The 26,251-nt window shown below is 43.8% G+C and overlaps 1 protein-coding gene across 2 annotated transcripts in view; it reads right to left on the bottom strand.

Moving 5' to 3' along the window:
• The window catches only part of ETV6 (ETS variant transcription factor 6), a 123,312-nt gene that overhangs the window by 13,479 nt on the left and 83,582 nt on the right, over positions 1–26,251 (bottom strand). For both annotated transcript variants that reach the window (XM_030959450.1, XM_030959451.1), the window contains exons 3-5: positions 14,602–14,766; positions 11,541–11,675; positions 6,494–7,036 (exon numbers count right to left, since the gene is read on the bottom strand). In XM_030959450.1, the coding sequence (XP_030815310.1) occupies positions 6,494–7,036; positions 11,541–11,675; positions 14,602–14,766 (843 nt within the window). The remainder of the gene's footprint in view (positions 1–6,493; positions 7,037–11,540; positions 11,676–14,601; positions 14,767–26,251) is intronic.

Raw genomic sequence — 26,251 nt, 5'->3', positions numbered from 1 at the left:
GTTAAGAAGACTCTCAAGGTTATAATGAAAACTCCTATGAATATGAGCTCTATGAGTTTGACACTCATCCACACTTCACTCTCTCCAGCAGTCTGGCTTTCCTCAGGGGTTCCAAGAGACATGGCATCTAGTGGAAATGTAAAAGTATACACAACTGCAAGAGCAAGTGATGAAACAAGGCCAGTGACATTATCATTGCCATATCCAAATGCAAGTGACAGGCCAGCATTACACCAGGATTTTCATGTTCTTGCAGGGTTCCAATCTGTCTGCATGAGCTGCTGCCCTACAGGAAGGAAGGTCAGTTCCCTGGAAAACAGCTACTACCAGAACTTCTACCACTTACAACTTAAAACTGCCAAAGAACTGCTTTGGCTTTCTCTAGGCTGCCAGTCCGTAACTTGAAATTGCTCAGCTGCTGCGACCATCCTGTCAAAGCTGCCCCCCAAAGTCTGTGTGTCACCAGACCCCACCGGCCACTTCTGTGCTGTCACATCCTGCTGGGTTCATCACTCAAGTCAGTGGAGAAGACAGCCTTGGCAGTCTCAGGTGAGTACACAGGTAGGCTCCAATGTTATTGCAATGTTATGTGCTCTCCTGAAGATAGTTGTGTGTTTGATACACCCCAGATGTGGTTTGCCCTCCTGCTGACTCATGGGGAGCCTGGTGTTGACCAGCACCCTCAGACCCCCCTGTGCAGGGATGTTCCCCAGACATTTCTCTCCCCATTTCTATTTGTGCCCTGCACTGCTCCACCCGAGGTGCAGAATCTATCAGCTGGAGTTGTCAGATTTCATCCCACCAATCACAGCCTAATGCTCCAATCTATACAGATCCCTCTCCAAGGCATCTTGTCCCTCAAGAGAGCCAACAGCATCTCCCCACTTTGGTAACATCAGGAAAATTGCTAAAGATGCATTCAAGTCCTGATTGCTGATAAATACATTGAACAGGACAGTCCCCAGAAGTGAGCCCTGTGGAACAGCCCTGTGGAACAGCCCTGTGGAACAGCCCTGTGGAACACTGCCAGCCAGATGTGGCCCCATGCACTACAGCCCCCTGAGCCCTGCCATTAGACAGTTCTTTACCCAGTGTACTGGGAACCTGCTCATCCCACAGCCATGCAACTTGACCCTGCTGTGAGTACCAAAAGCCTTCCTTAAAATGCAGAACAACCATACCCACCACCTTCCCTCAATCCACTAGCTGGGTGATCTTATCATACCAAGATAGCAAATTAGTTACATGGGATTTACCCTTGTGGCTGTCTGTGCCTGATGTCTGCATTATTCTTTAAATGCCTTTCAGTAGTACCCAATATTAACTTTTTCATCATTTTTTTCCAGCCCTTCTGTGAGGGCAAATGGTATCAGTTACAAAACCTGTAACTTCTAAGTTGTGCTTTGATGCTGGTTTTCACCCTCTTCACTACGGAGGCACAACTGTTCTTTGCCTCCTTTCCCACTCTCCCTCCCTACCACCCAGCATATGCCACTGCATAGCAAACTGTGCCTGTACAGCTGTTTTGTACTGAAAGAAAAAGAAACTAATGTGTTGTAACACATTATAAACAAGAAATTAATGTGGTGCATTTGCACAAAGGATTTTGCTGGTGTATGAGTTAAAAAAACCCCAGAAGATTATCCTATAATGTGACACATCTGTAAATGTCCCATGGACACATCTGGAGCAGACATGGGCACTGGGGCTCTGGTCCTAGTAGCTAAGTAGTGAAGAGACACTGCTGAGGTGCAGTGGTTTGAAGTATGGCATCTTTTCATGTTTAAACTCTAAATGTCTATTGTTACAAACCTGACAGCTCAGTCACCTAATTTTTCTTATCCTCATTTAAAAGCTTTCCAGCCCAGCTCCAGAGTGTAAACAGAAAAAAGTACCAGTTGATTTGCACATTTTTAAAGCACTGTATTTGTGAAAGGGGTATTCTAGTGTCCCCTCCTGTCTTTTCCCCTCCCACACAAGTAATTTTTTCAAACAAAGGAGGAGAATCCATGATTCTGTTCCCCCTCCAAACTCTTGTCGCCACACAAAACAATCAAACCCCTTTGGAAGAACTCCCCATGCTCAGAGCCTACGCCCATCCCAAGTGCTGTTCTGTAGATTTCAGCAGAATGTGAGTCATTCATGGCTGATGGGCTCTTACCATGGGACTGCATTTTTGGTTTTGGCCAGCAGACTGTTTATATTGAGATGTCACACATGCCTTGCCACAGATCCATGGGGTTCATGCTACACCCCTGTACTCTCAGGATGTGTGGCACAGTGAGAGGCTGAGGTAAACCAGGAGCAAGTCTGGAGGCAGCCCTCTGTCACGACTTCAGCAGGGTAAGAATCCTGTCCATCCTCATTCCAACAGCAGTCAATGGCTTTATGGGCCTAACCAATACAGTGGCAGACAATGTGCCTCCCAACAGTTTAAACATTGCCTGGCTTTTCCTCACACTCCTGAAGGGGAAGAAACAAATCCAGCAGCTCATGAAGTCAGATACAGCCCAGTTGCTAAGGTAACCCAGCTGATAAGAGCAGCACGCCGATAGATAACACCCGGCACAGGACTCAACTGCCTTCAGATTTCAGCATGCTGTGGATTAGTGAACAAGTCTTTCAGTCCTAGAGCTGGTACAGAAAAAGACATTGGGAGCTGGAAATCTCAAATTGGGACCTGCTCAGCAATGTATTCCCCCTCACAAGAAATATCTAGAATTGTTTTAGTGAGTTTTAAGTGACTGAATCAAAAGTGAGGTAAATACCACCATGTCATTAGCTTAATTTGGATGTTTCTAAGACAACATCTATGTGATAAAGGTTAGGATGAAACCAACCCTGTTATAGTCAGATAGTCCCATAACTGCCTCTTGCACCTTGGGGAAGTACCTTTTACAAGATATCAAAGCCCTAAAATCCTTGATAACAAAACCTTTGGAGTCTGAGGTTCATGGGGAGTAGAATTTCCAGACTGCAGAAGGGCTAATCTGAGGTGCCTCTCTTGATTTAAACTGCAACTGTGTAAAAAAAAAAAAAAAAGAAAAAAAGGTATCTATTTTCACCCCACAGGGAGAGATATCCTTGGAGATAGTTTGTGGGGAACCAAGACTGACTACTAAAAAAGAGTAAACCATATATAGAATGCCTGCTTGCTAGAGTCCAAGTTAGGACTTGACTACCAAAAGTGTTGCTGCTTTAAATTAACAATTCCAGTAGGGAAAACTCTCCATTACACTGCTCTGCTGAACTCCCCTTTTGAGGGGAGTATTTAATATTTTTCACATTTTCACATGCTGTTAATTAGATGACTACTGATGCCTGAGTTACTTAGTTTATCCCTTGCCTGGTGTATTTACAGGGGATGCAAACCTGCTTCTTGGTCATCTCAACATGATGACCTCCAGTTCTGACAAAGCTATGCAAAAGACTTGAGCATGCTGTGTTGAGAAGATAGCTAACCACAATTTTCAAAATCAACTCTAGCCAATAATGAATAATATATGTGACCTTAATGAGTAATATAAAGATACTTTATGCCTCCGGCTTTGCTAGAAAAGTGTTAAATGGCCTTAGATGAAAAGATAATAAGACCTTCAACTTGAAATCCTTTGCTGTAAAAGGGAAAGTGCTTTACCAGTAAAATTAATATTTTGAAAAGTGGTATTACATAAAAAGGTAGGAAAGATTAGTCAGCCAGTGAGTAGAGGTCATTGTTTTGTCTGACAGAAAGTCCAGAGCTTTATTGATCGACCTCCTGAAAAGAGAGCATTTGTGTATAGCAGCAAGCAAAAACATTATTTTCTTTCTCAGCACCAACTAATTGCATGCTGCATTTAAAAACATATTCAGTCTACAAGTAAACAGATTCATGAGGCTGTTAGGTGTCTTAAGTCCCAGGAAATTTTTTCTACAATATAAAACATCTGAGCTGGGAACAGATGATCTAGAGCACTGCCTAAGGTTTTAGTCAGCAGCCTACCAGGCTTCCCCAGCAGCTCCTCATCACTATCTGCCTGAAAATCACCTGCATCCAAGTGGTTAAGCCATAGGAAGTCCAGGCTCTTCTCACCAGGGTAAGCAGTTGAGTACTTAACTCTGGCACTGGACTCTTGGTAAATCTTTTCATTGGACTCTTGGTCAATCATTTGACTGGACTCTTGGTAAATCTTTTCAACCAATCAGTCATCCTCATCAAGAAAATAGAAGTAATGCCAGTGATTTCTAAAAAGCCCCTTTGAAGAATTTATCTGCATTGATGTACATTTGCAGTTTAAGAGCCACATCTCACACCTTTCATGGTCTCTCACACTGAAATGGCAAGCATGGCTGGTCAAGCACCTCCATGTTAACTACGGCAGTAAAGGTGAGGACACTGAGATGAAAAATACATTTATGATGACATAAAAAATAAAACACTTATTGGCAAGAGTTGAGAGATGGGTGGGAAGCAGATAGAAAGCTATTTTCTTTCTAGGGGGCCTAAGAATACTGCCATTGAATTCAACAGCTCCAGTGAAGTTGACGTCAGGCATGAAGATGGGCTATCTAAATGCTTGGTAGTAATCCAGTTTTCACCACCTTGAAATTAGCTGTGAGCTCTTTAGAGGGTGTCTCTACAGTTCAGGGGCCATTACAATCCAACCACAGAAGCAGCAGCTTGTACCTGTACAGCAAATGAGGCATGTGAGCTTTTACAATTAAAGGACTTGGGCACTGATGGAAAGTACACTGGCCAATTTATCAGCAGAAATCGAATCAATCTAACCATGAGCTCTGTAATTCCCCAACCCTGGGCCATAAAACACTGCCCTCATCTGAACCAAATGCTTGAACACACTCCAGATTTTTCTGGCATTAAATAATTCACCAGCTATTTCAGGTATGCCACCCTTGCTTGTGGGTCTCAGCCAAAACATGGATCTGCAGGAGAAAGCAACTAACTCTGCAGGTTTAGCCTTTGGAAAACATTTTTCATGGCTACACATACTTGCCAAGCAACTGTGTTAGGCCCAGATTTCCAAGGGCTTGGGCTCTGTTGCCCTGCAAACAACATAGGGATAGAAAGGACATGGGAATTACTGGGGCTGTTGTCACTGGACCCACTGCACAACGTGCAGAAACTAAGATTCCCAACTATGTAAGAAAATTCCTAAGAGTAAAGTTAAAAACTTACACCACCACATACTCTCCATATTTTTTCTTACATTTATTTCAGACTAGGGTTTATTCTTAAAGAACGTCTTCCTCTGGAAAATAAAGATTAACTGCCTTCATCTACCAAAAACACTTTCTGGGAAGGAACTCTCCAGTGATGCGACCAGTAGGGTATTTTCTCTGCCATAACTTTAAGTATATTTATTAACTTGCTGAGAATTTTGTGGGTAATAAAAATCAAAAGGAGAGAGACAAATGTCAGCCTGGCAAAAATGTCAAAGGATTAATTTCTGTAACTCATCTTTCTGTTAGTGAAAGGATCATGGTCCTTGCTGTGCTTGATCTTGACTAGATAGTAAGATACGTATCTTTGGAATTTAAAGGGGCAAATCTTAAGACAACAGAAAATCTTCCTCATTAAAACTGAAGCAGCACCACATCTGTAACAAATTTAAGGCATGTAAGGACAAAAAAGAACAAGGTGTTCATAGCTCTGTGGACATGTGTAATACCTCACAGAAGCTGGGGATCACATCAGGTCATTGCTGACACAACTGCATGGAATCTTTCTGGGTGTGGTGTGTATTTGCATCTCTCAAAAGAAATTGGTTACTGGGGCATTCAGTGTATTTCTGAAGTGGTTGGATTCCTCTTCCCCCTCTCCCTGTTTACAGTTCCCTTTGGAGTACAAGAAACATTTTCTGTAACCTCAGCTTCCTGATGCAGTGGTTGTGATGTCAGTTATTTACGATAACAAAAGTGAGACAATGCCTGTGGTTTGTGTGGGACAAAGCCAACCTCGTTTCTGTAAAAAGGGACAGTCCTGATGTGAGAAGCCCAGGAAAGGCTATGAAGTAGGACTCTGAGGTGGTACTTCATTAGTCCTGCCAGCTTCATAATGGACTTGACACTGCATTATTTCAAAAGCCACTGAGAGAGGGTTTCTCCATTTTCACAGGACTGGACACTAATGTGAATGGAACTCTTGGAAAATTCTCTCTTTGCAAAGCAAGGCTTCAGAGATAGGTATCTTGGGAAATGAATGGATTGCTAGTGGGTGGAGAGGTAGCAAGTGTCAGGACGCAAATATTTCAATAGCAATTACACATTCTGTGGTCACAGGCAAGTCATTCTGCACCTCTGCTTACCTGTTATGAAACTCATGTATTAATATTGCACTGCCTAAGCCACAGATGTAGTGAAACTTGCACAATGCCAGTAAAATCTTGATGTCACAGAGTAGCAAAAGGAAAGAAGAAACCCTTAAAACAAAGCATGGTTAGTTATGAATGAAGAACACCAGCTTTGGTGTAGCTTGTAGAATAATGTCCCTTACCTGCTATCCTGCCGATGGGCATCGCGTGGTCCTCGGGAGGGGAGACAGACACCATGATGTGGTTCATATAAGCTAACTCTTCTCGGTGGGACAGGTTGATGGGCTTGACATCCCTGTGCAGCCCATCCTCAGACAACCTCGGTGGTTTGAAATCGGAGTGCCTGGGGTTCAGTATCAAAGGATGCATGATTGGGCTGGGCATCAGCTGGATGACCCTGGTGTTCTCCTGGCGAGGGCTGGAGGGCTTCTGGAGCACCTCGGAAGGAGGCGGGCAGTGGTTGTTTTCTATCGGGGACACTGAGAGAGGATAGGGCTCCTGCTGGTTGTTCTCATGCTGGTGCCTTGTCCCTGGCATCCTGTCGGCCGGGGACAGGCGGCGCAGGGTGCTGTCCATGGGGGACTTGAGCGGGCGCTGGTCGGGGTCTGGCGATGGACGGTGGTTGTTTGTGATGGGCGACCGTGAGCGATGCAACAGTTCAATGGTTGGGGGGTTGTGGTGGACTGCTTCTGCAGATGGCCTCGGGGTTCTCTGCACAAAGCTATCTGTGGAGGAAAAAAAAGTCACCAAAATACAGATTGTCTGTTGTGATCAAGGTGTAGATCTACTGCTGACGGCTTGTAAATGTTTTTTATTTGTGTGACCTACAGATGCCCAGTAAAGTTCCGCATAAATGCAGATAGTTATTAATTTCTACACAGAATGAAAACAATGAAAACAATCTTCCTCCACCACGATGTCAAAACAGTTCCTTGGGAAACACACTAAGAGAAATCCCATTTTGAGGAGCTGACTGAAGACTTGCAAAGAAAGTGTGTTTCTACACAATTCTTTTGAAATTTTTCTCCTGCCATTCAGGTCTCTCTGTGTCATTGCTCTTACTACCATGATGAGCACTTTAAGGTAGAAGGGAAAGAAAAAAAGGGAAAATGCCTCCAGGAAAATACTAGGTGTTAAGTTTTAGATGGTAGAGGCTTAGGTCAAGGTAGAGAATAACGCAGTTTGAAATATGAACTGGGCTGTTTAAAAAAACCCTACTGGTCGGAAGCTCTTTATGAAACCCTATATTTGATCCCTGCCTTAATTTTAAGAGCATGTTACATCTTCATAAGGACATTTTCATCTTCTTTTATTTAGTCTGTAGTGTCTACTGATGGAATGCCCCATATAAGCACTTACATGTCTTCAGCAGGAGGACTTCTAGCAACACTTTTGCATGAACACACTTTACCAGCTGTGATGCTTAACAGTAGTAGGGAGATAAATCACTAACAACCCTCTCACAAAATTAAAATTTTTGCCAGTGCAGACTTTCAGGTTAGCTAAGGCCATCAGTTTTGACTTGGGAAACTACTGACAAAGAGGAAAGTACCACCAGAGATACAGTGACTAACAGGTTTTTATCAGAAAAACAAAGATCAAATTTCAGTGCTGTTTGTTGAAAGCCTTGGGTGATAAAAGAAGGAAATTTCTGGGTATGTGTCAACAACTGAAACAAGTAGCTGCCTATATGAGGCTGCCTGTTTGTTCACTCCATTTTATCTGAATATGAAATGATTCTCTTGCTGTCTTGCCAAGGCAGTGATACCTGTTTAAAAACCCTGTTGAGGTGAAGACTGAAGGGCTCCTGCTGCTCTGGAAGCCAGGCAGGCATCAGGAGATGGGGATCAGCACATATCCAGGGAAAGGCCTGAACATGAAAAGCTCAAGTCCTGAGAAAATGAAGTGCCAGGCAGTGACATAGCATCTGTACCAGAACACTGAAGTCTATAGAAAAACCTGGAATTTTAGGCAGAACCTACACTGCTCTAGAATACTTATTAAACACACCTGTGGTCCCAGACACGAAAAATGCATTTGTAGGGCTGTTCAAGATACTCACAGAGGAACAGCCAGAGGACATGAAACTCCAGAGCTATATATTGTTCTTGCTTAAACCCAAAGAGTTTTAAATATAATCTGGCCAGCAAATGTGGGATAGCCCAAATGAAGATCAAAGAGGGAAAATTTACAACTGTACCTACCCTCTGTGGCTGTCTTTCCTTAAAGTCCACTTTCTTTGCCACAACAGAAAGAAAATCAACTCCCAAATTTTACTCAGTGTCCTATCTTCTACAGACCATCCACCCCCATCACTGTACATTCAAATGCACTGTGCTTATTCTTGGCCTGTAAATACAGACCAGAATATTCTGTTGTTTGTCCTATTTATTTAATGCCTTGGCTGAAGGGAACACCTAACTTTAAAGTAGAAAGGAATGCTCTGCTGTTTTTCACCAAGCTCTCTGAAAACACTAGCTGGCTCTGACAAACTCCAAACAGAGTTCCTACCTGTCTGCTTCCAAACCATGTGACACTGAACCTGGACAGAGAGGTCAGAAAGTAGAGACCAAGGAGCTCTTGGAAAAGCAGGAAGAGGAAACACCACAAATGGATACACACTAATGGTTCACTTTCCTTCAAGATCTTTTTCTTAAAGTACTTAACAAAAGAATCCCCTTGCGGCCAAAGATGCTGTTTGCCATAAAACAATTCCAACTCAGCTCTAAGCAGGACTGCTACAAATGACCCTGAACAGAATAAAATCCTCATCACATTCATTCCTTGGCACATCTGGTGGTTGTAAGTTGAGCACATATGGTATATAATTTCAGGCAGCACTGGATTCACTCTGGATCTTCATCCCAAATGAGCAACACTCTTTTCTTGAAGACAAAGCTGTGAAAGGAAATTCACCTCCCAGGAAATTTGCTGACCTATCCATACAGGGATGGGTGGGGTTACACTTTGGGAGTGAGCAATTGCTGGCATGACAGTCCCAAAGATTGGCACTCTGCTTAGCCATGAAAGAAGTGCAGGGAATGACAGTGTAAGCTTCCTGCATGGCATCCCATCCAGTGACTCAGAGCTCTGTCAGAGGGACCACTGGAGATGAAGGTAATTCACTTTCCATTGCTCATCCCTCTGCAGGGACAAAGCCCATTCCAAGCCAAATCCTGAACTGCAGTCAATTGATTTCTAACAGCCAAACCCCCTTTGTTTAAGCCTAGTAAGAAACCACTAGAGGGAAAGCATTTAAAAGCAGGATCATAAGTATAATCCATTAGGAAACAGGCAAAAGAGCCAGAAGATGGAAAAGATCACTGCAGTAAGGAGAGATTGTAATAAAGACACATCACCTGGGAAGTTTAACCACTTCAAATGGGGCCAGGGTAAAATCTGTCCCCAGTGTTACTGCCTGTGAGTTAGCCTGGGTTAAGTTCTGCTCCTCACATTCATTCTCCTTTTTTAAGTTGTATTTTGCTGAGGCAAAATGAAAACTCAATTGTGATTGTTTCTCCCAAGTGACTTTGTGAAACGGGAAGAAGAAGTAATGTCAAAATAAGCAAATTCACCTGCCTGTAAATTTTTGGCATGCAGATTTTTGATTGCTCAGTCTTGTGGCAGGCAAGCTGTAGTTTCTTTTGCTTATTTTGAAGTTCCTCTCACAGCAAACCAAGAACTAATTTTTGTCATTATAAAGAGAAATTTTAAGTAATAACACAGAGTTCTGTAAGAAAAGCAGTGCTGCTATCAGCAGCCAGAGTATTGTAAGGAAGAAATCTAAGTTGTTTCTTAATCACTAGATTGTAAAAGACATATTTTTAAAATGACACACATGAAAGGCCAAGTGATCATCCCTGTGAAATCCCCTCTAGCCAAAGTTGCTCCATATGTTAAATGTAGGAGTGTCTGAGAGAGCAGCTAGTATTTCTGTTTGAAATTTAGAGTGGCAACACTCATGGGTGAAGGCCAAGCTGGAGGAAAATACAGATTTTACTAATGGTCTGAATACAGTGGGCAACTGTCTCTTGCTCAGCTCTGCCAACTGAACCTCAGCTAACCTGGAATATTTACACAGCTGTGTGGAAACACTTTGGAGTGTCTTTCTTCCACCTGCTGCTGTCCTGCTGTTGGCTCAGTCTCAGGGTTTTGCTGGTGCCATTTGACTCTGGCTACCTCAGACTGGCCACAGGCAACTTGTACAGGTCTGACAGCACCCCTGAATCTTCTCTTGCAATCCCATGTTGAATCCTGAAATAGATTCATGTCAAATAGGATAAGCACGCCTTTTCTCCAGTGAGCAGAGACCAGGGTGACATCCTAACTTGCTTATATTCTCTTCTCCTGTTTACTCGAAAAAGGAGTAACACTACTTTTTCCTAGATTTTTAAATTGAAAATTGAATTCATATTTAATTGAAAAAAAAATTAGTTCTGCCTGCTGCTTTTGTGGAAAGGACCTCTGAAAAAGCTTAAGTTTTATATTTTCTAAGATATACCCAAGAAATCCAGGAAGTACTTCAGTATGTGTATTTTTAAAGAAATTAAAACCTCAATTTTCCAGTGAAAAGAAGCACACTTCCATTTTGCCAGTAGAAGAAGCCTAAATATGCAATTCCACAAACTTAACTATTCTTTTTTTTATCACCTCTGATAGTCATGTTATGTGTGCACACTACGAGACCTAAGCAAGTAATTATGATAGTAAAAATGAGAGAAAACCTGCAGAAGCCCACTTCTCCCACCAGGAATTGCTCAACCAGCCCAACAGCTGAGCAATGTGATGGGCTCAGTGCCAGGAACTCTGGCATGCTGTCCTGCAGACTGCCAGCTGAAGTGGCTGGGAGCTGGATAGTCCCCTCTGAGCCTGCCCTCCCTTGCTCTGCCAACAACTGCATTTAGCTGCATCTCCAGGATACTGAAAGTCCACAAAGCAACTTTGTCTACCTAACTGGGTGTGAGGAAAAATGAATCAATAGGGTCAATAAAATGCTCTGCTTTTTAATCTGTATCTGACATAGCTTTTAAAGGTGCTTTGGAAACAGAACAAAATAATAGAAGATAAATGGAGAAGGGCTTGTTGACTCACTAGACCATTTGATTGTTCCAAAGCTATGGAGTCAGAGAGATGAGAGCAGCTTTATTTAAGTAACTTTGGAGCAAGAAAATGACATAATTCCTATTTGCCTCTGTAAAGGCAACTCCTGTAAGAATGAGACAGAGTTACCTTCATCATGATTCTGGTGCAATATGACCTCTGGCTGAGCATGGATAGAGTTCCCAGGGTGGAAGAAGGGTGTGAAGAGCATACGAGCTTTCCTTTGCTTCAGGATTTGCTGAAGGAGTTCATACAAAACATCACCTGAAAGACAAACAGCAGGAAAAAGGAAATGAAAATGTAAACAACTGATGAGAAGACTCATTTAGCCATCTGATGCATGAATTCATGGCTCCTGGGTGCTATTTTCATACCCAAAAATGCTAGCAGTAAAATCCTGCATTTCACTGCTATGCAAAAGTCCTCCTCTGAAAGGGGAAAAAGGCACATCACACCTCTGAGTGTGACTGTGGCAAAACATTCCCTGGCACCATAATTGTTGTATCTTTCCTCAGTGGCACATAACACCACAATATCCAGGAGACCAGTGGACTAACTGCTTATTTTGTGCCTTTTATAAATTTCATCTTGCATGGATGACCTTATTCCAACATCTACACCAAACACATAAGGTACTTGTGCATTTGGTCTGGTGTAACTGGCTGTGCATTTCAACGTGAAATTGCAGCTCACAGGACAGGAAGTCTCTTGACTTTTCATTCTGCCAGCTCTTTTGTTTGTCACGGCTCATATTACAGAGGAACAGGCTGCAACAATTACATATCATCTGAAAACCAATTAGTGAAGTTTCACTTAGGAAACCTTAGATTTTCTGGGAGAGTTTTCTCAAACACGGGGGTTTTTAGCAGTTGTTTCTATGAGATTGTAAGCTATGTACCACTTGTCCCTTGTCTCTGTAAACTGCCAATATTCTAATTTGTGGGCAACCTGAGTTTCTTGGTGTGAAACAGTTAAAGCCATACTGCTTTCCATAGTTCAGTTTCCTTTATTTTTAACATCTAGACTGCTTTTACTGTCTCAGCAGTGACTTTAGGGCATTTTTAAAAGGTGACTGCAATATCTGAAAGCCTAATTAAAAACAAAGCCTTGAGCACCCAGTTACATGAAAGTCTAAAAAGTGATTTTACCACATAATTTCCATCACTGAATGCAACAGTGGCATAATCATAAATAACTAGTGCTGTAACACTCGGAGCAATAAGGTAGCAAATTTGTACCTCTTTTGATTGGCTGGACAGACCAGTGAAAACATCCATAAAGCTGTCTGTGTTTTGGGGGTTTTTTTACCTAATGAAATAGCTGAGATTTCTGTATCACCCAGTTGCAGCAATGTTAAGATGGTGAAAAATGTTTTGTACTCTCTCCCTCCCTCCCCGGACAGCCCTGAACAGAACAATGTTGAGGCTGTGAGCCCCTTTCTTGGCAAGACTGTGGGAGTGATGCCCTTCTCCTTCTTTAACCATCAGGGGAAATGATACAGCTTTCATGTGGCCTCAGTCTGGAAAAACTTAATGCCTCTGTGGCAAACATTATTTCACAGTTCTTCAATTTCACGTACAGTTAATTCTGGGAAATGCTGAGCTAATGTCCCTTTACCTACAGTTATCTCAACTTGTAGGGACTGACTCAGATAACCTCCACAAGGTTTATTATCAGTGGGGAATACCTGGAGGGAAGGAAGAGACAAAATGCAAGGGAGGAGGCCTTTAGCTGGCTTATTTCGTTCCAAATTCAGCTTAACCTTCTGAATAAAGTGAGATTTTGCAAGTCAAAGGCTCTTCTCTGGGAACACTCTATTTCCAGCCTAGAAACATTTTTAATCCTGCTTATTTCAAGTGCCCTCATAGCACACAAGGGGAAGAATAGGAACATAACATGCAGGCAGGAAGGGGAGTTGCAGACAACATACATAAACGTGTCCCTTGCTGTCCTTGCCCACATCCCTGCTTTCAATACTCCTTTTGCTTCAAGCAGGGTTAATTTTTACACTCCAAGTGGTGTACCAGAATAAAAAAATTAAAAAAAAAAAAAAAGGAGACGTTTCTAGGCATTAGTTCTCACTAATGTATTACAGTGACAACAGACATTAATGTTTGGGCTCTTCTTCCATACAAAATTCATCCTGGATTTGAAGGACATGCTTAAAAAACTTTATATATACTAAACATAAGCAACAGTTTGTGAGGCAGATTCTGCAGGAGTATGGTTGTGGAGAGCGGCCAAGCAGGTTGGTGCAGAATCAGCCCCACAGTCTGATTATCAGCTGGATCCCAGCAGCACCAGCTGTACTCCTGCACATAGCGAGCCTTGCACTGGAAGCCTCCTCACAGCAATTCTGTCACCACTTGGTCCAAGCTCTTTAATCACCTACAGTGATTGAAGTGCAAGCCTTTCTATTTAACAAGAGTACCTCGTGTGGTCACAAAAAACAAAGCTCACAACTCATATTTAAACAACCCTGACAAAGGAGGGCAGAGGCTTACTCTGACTGTATGACTGGAGCACACAGACCACAGGGGATACAAATACAGGCAGGCAACACACACATTTCTAAATCTCCTTTGTGAATAAATGAAGACATAATTTGAGCAATAGGCAGGCTGATTCACACACCTGTCTGTGCTGTGCTGAGGGCTGGACTCCAGCACATGTGAGAATATGGTAAAGTAAAGCAAAACCCACAGGGGCTGTTAAACAGAGGCAAAGTCCCCAAGGAAGGAGTTTTGCAGTCACTTTTAGCAGCACCTCAGCCAAGACAACTGGGAGGCAAAATGCTAATATAGGCTGCTTAAAGAGGCTGGAGCACTTGATTGACTTGCTGCTGTAGCTGGGTCTGTGAACAGATAAGCCTTTACAGGAAGAGCTGGAAGTCACAAAATGCTGCCAGTGCAGCTTGCTTTCTGGGAGCTCTGCAGGGAGTTTTAACTATAAACGGGTTGGATGTTTGGGGTTGAATTTGCATTCATATATGCCTACAACTCAGGCATATCAGGATTTCCTTCTCTTTGTCCTTTTGGTCCTTGCCTCATACAAGTGTCTCTGTCCTCCCTTTCCCCTCCCTTTCCCAGTCCACCTCAGCTAAGGTGACCATTTCCTCCTCTGACCCGCTCCAGCTTTTGCTGCAGCTTCCTCTCTCTTTGCAATGACAGCTTCTGTAAGTAATCCTCACCTGAATGAGGGGACCTGTATCGAAAGTCCTCTTTGGTCAGGAGCAGCAGAGCTTTGCCGTTCATCTCGAAGGTGCTGCTCTCAATGGGCCTCAAGGAAAACTCCTTCTCTGCCCACCGGAGCCACTGGGCCACATCTTCCCTGCTCCAGTAAACTGGCTGCAAACCTGGGCAGAAAGAGAGCACAGTTCTGTTACCAAACTGAGGCAAGGCACAGGAACACAGGCAGACATCACTGAATCCCCAATTCTCTCCCCACACCATAACCTACAGTCTAAGGGGAAAGGGAAGGACAGCAATGCCATGTTGGTACAGGATTACTCCAAGCACTGGGCTGCGAAATACTTTTGGCACTTTGGTTTATCTGTGACATACTGAGAACCAAGAACTGACTCAGCAGCCTGAAGAAAGGTCATAGGACATTATTTCATTCCAGGTTTCCACTGTGCAAAAGGATTTTCCTCCACGTGCTCCTTCTGATGTGCAGAGCAAGCAGCAGGAAAAGTCCTTGGTGTCATCCATCCTTGGTGCGCACATCCTCTCTTCCTTTTATAGAAAGCTCTCTCTTCACACCCCTTGTACATTCATGGATCAAGAATAATGAAAAGTTGTCAAAGGTAAGACAGCCATGGCTTCTCTCCAAGTGGCTGGGGTGGGGTCTGTAAGGAAGAGCAGCTTGAATACAGCCCCTGTAACAGAGTGATTACCAGCACATGTATTGTTGAGAGAGGTGTATTCACACAGGCCCACCCCTTCTCCAGGTGCCATTATGTGAGCAGGTGCCATTCCCACACTGGAGAGGAAAGCCAGGGCCAAGACTGTGCCACCTTTGGCACTCCTTTAGCCTGTGTTTCCTGTATAGCAATCAAATATTACCACTGTAACTAGGTCCATGTAAGAGGGTAGACCATTTTTTAGTAAAATAGTAGGGATATTTGGTTTGGGGACAGATTTTCCAAGGTGCCAAGGAGAATCTGGCACTCCCTTTCTGTCAGCCAGCTCGTACAGTTTATACAGCCTAGGCTATTGTGTTTACTCACAGAGGCCCAACCACATTACTATCAAAGACATTTTGCCTGCTACCTTTATTGGGCCCAGAGAAAGAAGCTTGGGAGGTATGACAACCCAATATCTGTTCTGCACACAAATTTAAAATAGCTTCCTTCCCCTGGAGAGAAGGAAGCACAGTGAAGAGCTGTTTATACCCAAGTTGAGAGATTATCTCCAATCCAATGGGCGATAAAAGCTTTATTTTCCTTTCCCCCTTGTGAGATGACTCATTGTTTGACTTGCTACAAAGCTTACCCACTGTGCATAGGAACATAAAATTTGCCATATCTGATCAGATCTCTGGTACACAGCCTCTGGCAGGAGCCAGTACCTTATGCTTCAGAGGAAGAAAAACCTCCCTTCCTTATATTGCACCTGGCTGACTGTACACTGCACATGGGAAGAAATTTCCTTCCTGGCACACCATCCTCTGAGATCTGATTACCCTCCTCCTACCAAGCACGAAAAGAAGCCTGAGAGAGTTGTACCACTCTTGTTTTGGTTTGGTTTTTACTTCTTTAACAGATAGGCAACCCTTTTATTTATGTTTTAGCAAGAGGTAACATGAAGTGAATTGCATTCTGCTGCTTTGCCAGATTCCCAGACAACGGCTTTGGAAAGTCCCAGAGCCACAGCTGCATACAGAACTGAATCTCTGTCAGAAGAGGAATTGAGATTGTGCCTGAGAAAGGGTCAGAGCTGGCCTAAGGAAGGGATGCCTGCATGGCGTACCAAGAATTTCCATTAGCTCTCAACTGTAGCATACAATTGTACTACAGAAACAAGTAGTAGCCTTTAATTATTTATGAAGCAAATTCTCTTCCCCCTATGAATTAGGGTCTGCTTGAGGTCAGAGTTTTCTGCAGGACCTTTATTTTTGAAGGGACTGGGGTGAGGTGTAGATTTGCTCAGAGACATGGAAACTGTCATCTCAAATGCCAGAGAGAGGCTCATCTTCTGATGAATTAAGGGCTATTCCTGCAGAAAATACACTCCAGACCCCAGGCTGTTGCTGTAGCTAGAAGAGAAAGGTGAGACATGATGCAGGCAGACCACAACACATGAAAGGGTTTTACAAGACCATCTGAGGAGTGCTCGAAATGCTTGTGTGTGATTTCTTTTTCCTCCCTCTCTGCCATGCCATGCAAGCAATAAACTGGCCAAAGGAGAGCTGTTGTGTGGAAATCTAACTGGCCTCCTGATGTGTACTTCACCTGATGAGGCGTTAAACAAAAGAGAACATCACTGTGAAAATCAGGCTGACTAGGACAGACTTATACCACAACTTCACCATGAGGTGTGTGCTCCCTTACAGATAACAATGTAATAAATAAATCACTCCCTGTACAAACACAGATCAACACTTCCCACCTGCAGGTGACACTACATTTTTGCCTTCTGTTCAATTAGTACAGAAGTACTGTGTCCAAAGAGAGCTTTAGATTGATGAGTGCTAGACCCAGAACATGCAGATAAGTTACACAGACTGGGACAGCCCCAGGAGCTGTGCTGGCAGCTCTGAAACAGACCCAACACTTCACACTGCAAATGAGGTCTCTGCTGGGTTTCAGTAGCACCTCTGAAACTTGTGAGAAAAGCCCCAAAGTAATATGACCTAGGACCACTTGGCTTGAAATTACTGAGAAATCAGCAAGCAGCCAGTCTAATTCAGTTTGGCTATGGCTAAACTGAGTGGGTGGATGTGCCACATCACTCCACCCCTGGGGTGATCCCATAATTAAAATGCTTACATTGTGTTTGGAAAACATAAGGTGCCATAAAATAAGTAAACTGCTTTTCCCTAGATGGATTTCTTATTCTCTCACTTCCCTCCCTTGCTGCCCTGCTGATTTCCCAGGAAGTTAAGTTTCTCAAAAAAAACATGCCCCCACCACATGCCCATTTGTTTTGTGAGGCTGAACCAGTTCAGTCACAGGAGGCTTTTCTAGGGGTGCACAGCAGTGTTGTTAAAAAGTGCTTCAGAAACTGTCACTCAAAAAACAATTCTTTGATGAGCAGTACAGCATCTACTAAACTTGGATGCCACCTTCTTTGACCCTTCTTAAGGAGAAGTAGTTGGTTTTGTGAAAACAAGGTCATGAGATGGTTGGCTTTGCAGCTGAAGGGATTTTACAGCACAGTGTACACTGCTATCAGTAGGTAATGAAAATGCTTTCCTGTACTGTCCATGGAAGAAAACCTAATCCCACTTATACTATTTTTCTTCCTTGGATGCTGTTTCTTATTTTCCTCTCTCCATCTTCTTTTATTGTCAAGCCCACAGTGGAGGAAAATGGGCTCTTTTTATCTCTCTGCTTTTATTCTCTGCAGAAGCTAACAGCACTGTCTTTAACTAACAAAGATATTTACCAAGGAGAATAAAGTGAGGAAAACAAGAGCTGTGTTGCAAAACAAGGGCAGAGTTTTGCCTGTTGAACTGACTGCTGAAATCAGGGTGAAGTTTTTGCTGCTTTCACTAGGTGCAGATCAGACATTGGGGACGCTGCGTTTCTCCCAGCCTGCCCTCTTGGTGGCCATGGACTTCCCAGGGTGAATTTTGACCTAAGAGTCAGACCTGGCTCTGCTCCCATCTCTGCCTTTGCACCTCTGCTTGAAATCTGGCAGGCAGTCCCCATCATGGTCTCTCTATCTGTGTAGTGCAAAAATAAACAACAACAAAAACTTCCTGAACTCAACAGCTGAAAGCAGGTTAGACAAAGCTGTGCAAACCATCAAAATCTGGATCTATGAGAGCCAACATATTCTCTGTCTTCTGTCAGTTTCCAAGCACCACCTCCAGTAGAGTAAAACAGTAATTTACTGACATGTTTATAAACTGACAGCTTTAGATGCATTAAACAGGGAGCAAAATCCGTGCTCACCTTTCTAACGCTGCAGGCTGATGCACTGGTGTCTTAACAGATTATCTACTTCTACAGCATACTCCTCACCTGAAGTCCTGGTTCTCACACCTGCTACTCTGGTGACCTTATAAATGATGAGGAGGATCAATTCTCACACTGCAGGGCACAAGCTGGTAACCAGCCTGAGTGCAGAAGAAATCCACTTTGCTCCTTTCTATTCTCAAGCAGCAAAGCAAAGTACAATGGAGAGGGACTGATGGGGTAATTTACACTTTGAAGAAGCCAGTAAACCTGTTAAGCACCAACAGACATGGGCACAAACAGGAATGTACTGGTCTGTTGGACAGTTTAGGCTGACGGTCTCTGAAGAGTTCACTTCTGACAGAGAGCCCCTCAGGAAACTGAAGCATGGTCAGGCTTTGAGGACAGAAAAACAGAGCGCTCTGCTCAGGCAGTATAACCTCTGCACTTAGAACTACACAGCCAGCAATATTTTCATCTGACCACAAACTTCTGGAGGGGTTACAATTTTGTTTTTTGAAGAAATGTAGCCAACTTTAAATCATGCAAAGCACTTGCACTCAGCAACCCCTTCTTTGGTTTGGAAGACAGAGTATGCATTTTACAGTATGAGTTGCTGTGTTCAGTGAATGCAACAGATACACCTAAAATGTGAAGTATAATGTACCACAGGCTGTTTTCACCTTGACTCATTTTGGAACAATCTGAGGACACAAATCCAATGCAAAATGTGATGCACTGTACCACCGAGAGCTGCTGCTCTGCTTTAGTTTCGAGATGAGGACACAGGCACAGGACAGCACGCACATGGAAAACAGCATTCACAGCAAGTTCTGTCTCACTTTTTGTTCCACTTCAGCTATGCTCTCCATCCTCCCCCTGGCAGGCAGGATGATGGTGTGAGAAGGGGCTGAAGACAGACCTCTCATTTATCCCTGCTTTCTGCAGGGCAGACAGAATTGTTCACACTCCCACGCCAAAAACTACTTAGCATGGTTGGGCAAACAGCAAAGGGCCAGTGCATGCAAATCAGCAGCTGGTTTCCAAACACCCAGGGACAGATGCATCATCACTGGCATCATCAGAGAAGCCAGCTCAAGTCTCTAGCTACTGTGACCCTTTAGTGGGAAAATGATGCTGGAGAAGTTCAGAACACTTGAATGTCTCCTATCAAGTAACTCTTTAGAAACTGATGCTCTCTTTCTTTGTTATTGATTAACAAAAATTTTCCTTGTTAGCTGTAAAGCATAATATATGCCTCTGCCTGTGATGGTGTATGTCAAGCAGGAGAGGTGGATGAGGTTGTGTTTTGGTCTTAATTTCTGTATAAAGGCAACACAGGTTCTGCCAGAGGAACATTTTAAAGTCCCTTCCGGTCTCACATCTTTGTTTGGAATGCTGGACTACCAAAATGCAGAGAGGTGTCACAGTGCTTCGCCAGCTAACATCCAAAATGCTCTGAAGTGCAAATTGCTGCACAGCTGCTGCAAAGATACTATTTCAACATTGCCAGGGTGCTGTGTGTGCTGCTCTCTGGTTCCCTGTTTGGAGACCCTGATTGTTGCTGCAGACCAGGGGCCCTGTTCTGGTACGTGCTTGGACATGAGAGAACCACCACCACCACCACCCTGCTGCCCAGCAGGGCAGTGCTGAGCTCAACAGCAGCGTGGGATCATGCTGAAGGCCTTTCCAAACTGAGGCAGCAATTCTGTGCTTTCTCTGCTGGGGCTGCTGCATCCATCTCTGAACCCAAGTGACTTCCCCAAAGCACCCAGCACCCACAGGCTGCTCTTCAGAACTATCACTTCTGTGGAAGTTAAGGCAGGAAGGGCAAAGATCTTGCTTTCTCAGGAAGTCTTTCCAGTTCCTCAGAGGTAACAGAAATCTGTGGCATGCCTAGTTATTCCCATGCAGATGGAGAGTGTAATGAGGTGCCCTCAGGGACCGTTCTGGGGTTAGCATTCATGTGGGAGATGCAGCCCTGCCACAGGGTAACTCCTGCACTGCTGGTGGTCTGTGCACTTGCTGTTAGGAGTAGGGGACAGAAATCTGTGTGCAGTGATGTGCCTGACCACTTGCTCTTTGCAGCAGGTGCCCCTTGACCCAGGCAGTGGAGAAGCTGTGGCCATTCATTGCTGTTGGCTTGCAGGGGCTGCCTCATCCTACAGCAGAGAGCTGGCTCTGCACTTCCCAGGCCCAGAGATAAGCCAAGGTAGAAAATGGAGAAAAGGTTAATCCTGGCTAATCCTCAGAGAGAATTATTTGGGAGGTGAGTATGAAGTGGTAGAAAGGAAATGCATGGCAGCAGATAAAAATGCCCCTTTACAGGTCTTGTTGAGGAAAAAAAATGATTGGATAGGGAACACAGGAGTTGTGGCAGGAAAAGAGACCACAAGTGAGGCTTGCACATTCTTTAAGAAGGTCTGAAAGCGCCTGTAATCGGAATGACAAGGCTTTCAGGAATCTCCTACACTGCTGGGAACAGAGGGCAAAACAGCTTTTTCAGTAGTAATCTGAAATAAAAGGCAGAGGCTTATTTCTCCTGGTGTCCTGTTGAACAAGGAATTAGAGGTAGAGCACAAGTGCAGGTAATGCTCTGTGCACTGTGCCTGCTCTGGGGCCTCCGTGTGTGCAGACATCTGCAGAAACCAACCCAGCAAAGCTCTGCCATGGGTTTCTGCCATGCTGACTTTGCTGGTGTGGTGCCCTGTGACCCAGCCCTTCTCCTTTCACTGTCTCTACAGAGACTCTGGGAAGCTGACACATCTGAATCCCTCAGGGCTTCGGGGTCATAAAATAAATAAAATCACTTTCCTAATGCAGCCTTTGGAAAGTCTGTAAGAAACATATTGATTGGAAAATGCTCGATTAGAACGAGCTCTCATACAGGGAAATAAATCTTTTCAATTGCCCACACCCTGTGCCAAGCTCAGCTTCCTGGAAGCAACTATGGCCCTTTCTGGAACTGAGGTGAAAATCCCATGTTCCATCACCTCGCCTGACCTGCTGACATTACACATGGTTTGCATTTGCTGATCAAATGCACAAGCAGGACTCTAAATCAGCTTGCTGGGCTGAGACAGCTCACTGATTAATGATGGCAGATGAAGTCACTGATACAAAACCCCACAAAATTTGAAGCCACACTACAGAATTCAAAATGAAGAATATATTCTTTCTCACTCTATGCCCAAGCCCTTTTCTATGTAGAGACAAGTCAGTAAATGAAGTAACTCTCTCAGACAAAATTACTCAACTATGTCTAAGACCCCCAGCTCCAGCAAGTCAGAAAAGTCCCCAAACACTGCTGACCAATTCCTGAAGTCCGTGGAGTTGTACCTGATGTCAGACTAAAGCTCCCAGTGCAACCCCAGTGGTTTAATGTGGCCAGCTGTGCTGTGTTTTTTATAACTGAGATCCACATTTGACCCACAGCAGCCACTAGGTCTCCCTTCTGTCTCCACTGCATCATCCAGAGTGAACCTATAGAATAAGTGGATATCAGGATGTCCTCTGTGAGCTGCTCCACTTTGGGATTAGTCAGAAACAGAAAATATTACAATGACAGGCAATTTGAGGCCTGAAACAGAATTCACCCAGGCCAGGACAAACCAGTCAGGATAATGCTGCTGGTTTGTGTGTTGAAGTTGGATTTTAGGTTCTGAAAGGGAAAAGCTACCAAAGAAGTGAGCAACCACAGAGGTGATGAAAAGACCAGTGGGTTTTCTAGGCACTCATTCCATCAGCCATGTCCAAGAGCTTTTAAGAACTCTGCAGACGGCTCCAGCTTCCTTTCACGTTGTTTGCAAAGCCTTCCCTAGAAGCCTGACAAGAGCTTTCCTTCCAGGGCAGGGTGAAGGCTGGCTTTTTCCATCTGGGCAGCACATTCAGAGAAGGCCAGAGTGCAGCAGGGGTCAGTGAGCCATGGACAGCAGGGCACTGCCTGGCTCCCACAGCTGCCCCAGCATGGCATTCCTGCCACAGCAGCCAGTGCAGTGCCAGCAGTGGCAGTGGGATGGGGAGGGGGGAAATGCTGCCTTGGATCCGCTCCCTGTTACAGTCTTAATCTACTCCTGACTTCTTCTCAACCAATTTTTGGCTGTTGTCCATGGAGCAGACATTGCTCTCCTACTGCTCCCTTCCAAAAGGAGCTGAAAGAAATGTCTTCTGTTGGTTTTGTCCTTGTATGTGCAAAAGCTATATCCTAAACAAGAGCAGCTGAGCCCTGACAATGTCACAGGGTAGCTAGCTCAAGAGACAATGCTGCCAGAAGCAAACAGTTTTGCCAGTAGAAGTCAAGGGAGTATAAAAACTTTCATTTTCTTCTCAGCAACTCTTTATTGTTTCAAACCAATTTAGTCTTCATCCAGGTCAAAATTCCATGTATAAAAAGCATTCTTTACATTTTTTCTGCACTGGCTATGGCCACTGCTGATATTAAGTAACACTTGCACATTTATACTACAAAGTGTCTTTCAACTGCAGACAAATTAGATTGTTATATCTGTTTTACAGATGCGAGGCACAAAGGCACTGGATGCCTGCCCATACACGGAGGGATCAAATCCAGGAACTCTATTCTGCTCTTCTTTATAACTGGACACATGCAGAGCACCTTTACATCCTTTACACCTACTTTACCTTCCCAATTCTAGTATCAATTATTTGATGCATCCTGGCAACAGTCATTGTAAGGTAAACAGCCCAACCCCATATTAGAAGGAACTGCCAATACATGCTGTTTGTTTCTTTTAACACAATATGGCCTCGATCTCTGGCTGAGGGGTTGAAGATTTGAAAGTAATCAGAAATAAATTGATCTTGGTAGTCTTGACCTACATGTGGTTTTATTTAAGTCTTTTGCTGGCTACCTAATTGCTGTACAGTGGAGCAGAGTGCTCAGATTATTACCACACTTACACTATGTAGCAGTAATGATGGTAACCAAACTGGAAGCTCCAGGTTTAGGAACCTGATCAACACTGCAAAAAGATTTGAAAAACTGAAGAAATAGTTGCTAGCTGCAGTAAATACAGCTGCCTAAACTTAAGATGGTTCCTTTCAGCAATTTATCACTTTAACCTACCATCAGCTACACCACCTTGATCTTTCAATGGATGCAAATTTAGAGATCCTAGAGTTTTGTAAGAGAGGGGTCAGGAAGTCCTTTTTGTACAGCTGAATCAAGTGGAAAGTTTTGAAATCTCAGTTTCACATATCAACAAAACACCACCAGCAACATTATAATCCTCCGTATTAAGAAGCTGCCTTTTTCTCACAGGGAGATTTTGTTCTCAGAGGCTCACATCCTGAAGAAGTTGGGTCCCTTTCCCTTGAGGAATTTTGGCTGGGACTTTGTTTCCTAACTCAAGTGTGACTGTGAGAGCTGGGGAGGGGTGAGTGTGTACACAAAGAGCATGTTTTCCAGGCTGTTTCCAGGGAACATGGGGCCAGCTCCACTAGAGAACAGCCCATGTTGTAACAGTGAGATGTCACTGCTGGCTTCCCCTGCACTGGGGCTCCTGAGCTGCAGCTGCACTTGTGCTGCTACTGTAAAAGCAGATTTTGGCAGCACAGCCCAGAACCATGGCTTACTTTGCCTGTAACCATTAAGCAAATCACCATAGAAAAAAATTGCCACCAGCATGTGGAAAAGTATGTCATACTTTTACTGTAAGTGATTTTGCTTTTGGATGTCTTGCTCATGCAGGCTTTGTCTGTGGAGGCCTAATGCAGGAGGGCTATGACAGCCTGCTTCAATACACCAGCACGTGAGTTCTTCCGTGCTTTATGCAAAGACCTGCCTTCAGGTGACATTAAATATTAAATTACTGGTGGAAACTGCACAAATTCCAACTTTGGACACTGCACAGTGTACTTAGTTCTGAACCACATCTTTGGGGGTAAAAGCCCACTCTTAGCATGCTGCATACATCTCTTGCTCCCAAGATGTTGCAAAACTGGAGTTCTGACATGATTAAAAAGTCCAGATTTAGCTTCATTTCTTGATGTTTCCTTAATGAACCAAATCCCTACAGCTCTTACAAACTGTCAGTCATTTCTCCAAGAAAACACTGCTGTCCTAGAGAAAGGTGAAGAGCTTCAAAGAACAGCTCTAGATGCCAGAGGTCCTTTTCCACATTCAGGGGACAAGGAGGCCACTGAGATGGACTCCAAGGTGCACAACAACACATCTCCCATGCAGGAGAAGTAACTGCATTACATTTCCATGGGGCCCTTTAACCTTCCAGTGCAACTTGTGCTCAGAAAGGCCTCTTGTACTGAGGTACTTGTGCTTGAAATACATTGATAATGAGAACGAATTAAGTGTGTGCTCTTTGATTATCAGATGATAAATTATCATGATTATCTTTGCTGCATCTTGAGAATTGCTTCCTTTCCAGCATTTAACTCCTTCTTGCTCTGAAGCTAGTCAACATACCATTAACTTCTCATATTAGGGCCCCAAAAAAACTGGCTTGCATTTATTATTTCTATGGAAGTCGTATGAAGTTGAGACATTAGTATTTCTACTCAGGACCACTTGAAAATACTGTTACAAGGAATAAGAAATGAACTTTATCATTTGGGACAAGATCCTGTTTGGGATAATTTCTATCTCAGTGCTGGGGTGTCTGCAGTAACTACAGTGTCCTTCAAACAAGCTCATCCTAGGTGACAACTTGGACAATATGTAGTGTTTAGTGACTGTGCTGACTTTGTCATGTTTTCTGCCACTACATTGATGTGCCAGTGCATTTGGTGGAGGAGCTATGCTGTGTTCTTGATGGGAGAGAGAATCTGTGTTCATGTACATAAGTACATTGCATTCTGCCAGATCAGCTTTCTGAACACGATTAAGAGCACAATTGCACTAACAGTTAGGCCAACACAACTGGCAGGGAGGTGGCAAATTGCAAAAAGAATAACAGCTGGATGTGGTAACAGAAAATTGGGAAAATGCTTCAGCTGGTATTGTTACAGAACATGTCATTCCACTGAAAAATAATGCATGGGCTTGCTGCATCAGTTGAGTTTAATCTGGATGATGTCACTGAGAAAGGCTTGCTTCCAGGAGTGGAAAAATGATTGCAATGTCAATAGAGGCAAATGATTTACCTATGCAGTTCCAGTAAAGGATCAAGCTTTGAATGAAAAGGAAAAACAAATGGATGAGCTAAATCACACGAAGGCTGTGTCTCATCCTGCTTTTAGGGTTTCTTCCCACTGTAAAGGTGCAATGAGAGAGGCTGCAGGCACCTAGTAATGATGGGTAACTGGGATCATCCCAGCTTCACAAGTCCTAGTGCCACATAATCCTATTGTGCTGGTACAGACACTCCGTGACCTCGACATCAGCGAATCTATCTCCAGGACTTCTGTCCTTCCCACCCTTCCTTTCCCACAGGAAGCACGACCCTCCCTGTGCTTGCTATGATCAAAGAAGTACTGCAAACGTGCCAGGGCAAAGGGGACACCTGTCCTTGGAGAGGGGCACTGTGTGCTGTGAGCCCCTGGAGCTGAGCTGGGCTGGGCTGTGGAGCTGTGACAGCAGGGAGGAGTGAGGAACTCACCCCTCAGCCCCACTAACAGGGCCATCGCTTTTGGAGGGGTGAGGCTAAATAAGGTTAAATAAGTTCAAGTACTGGGAAAGAGAATCAAATTGTATCACTTGTCAGAAATATTTTACAACATCTAATGGCTTCTTTACATGACA

The sequence above is a fragment of the Camarhynchus parvulus genome, chromosome 1A, assembly GCF_901933205.1.
Source record: "Camarhynchus parvulus chromosome 1A, STF_HiC, whole genome shotgun sequence".
Lineage (NCBI taxonomy): Eukaryota > Metazoa > Chordata > Aves > Passeriformes > Thraupidae > Camarhynchus > Camarhynchus parvulus.
This window is presented reverse-complemented; position numbering and strand designations above follow the sequence as displayed.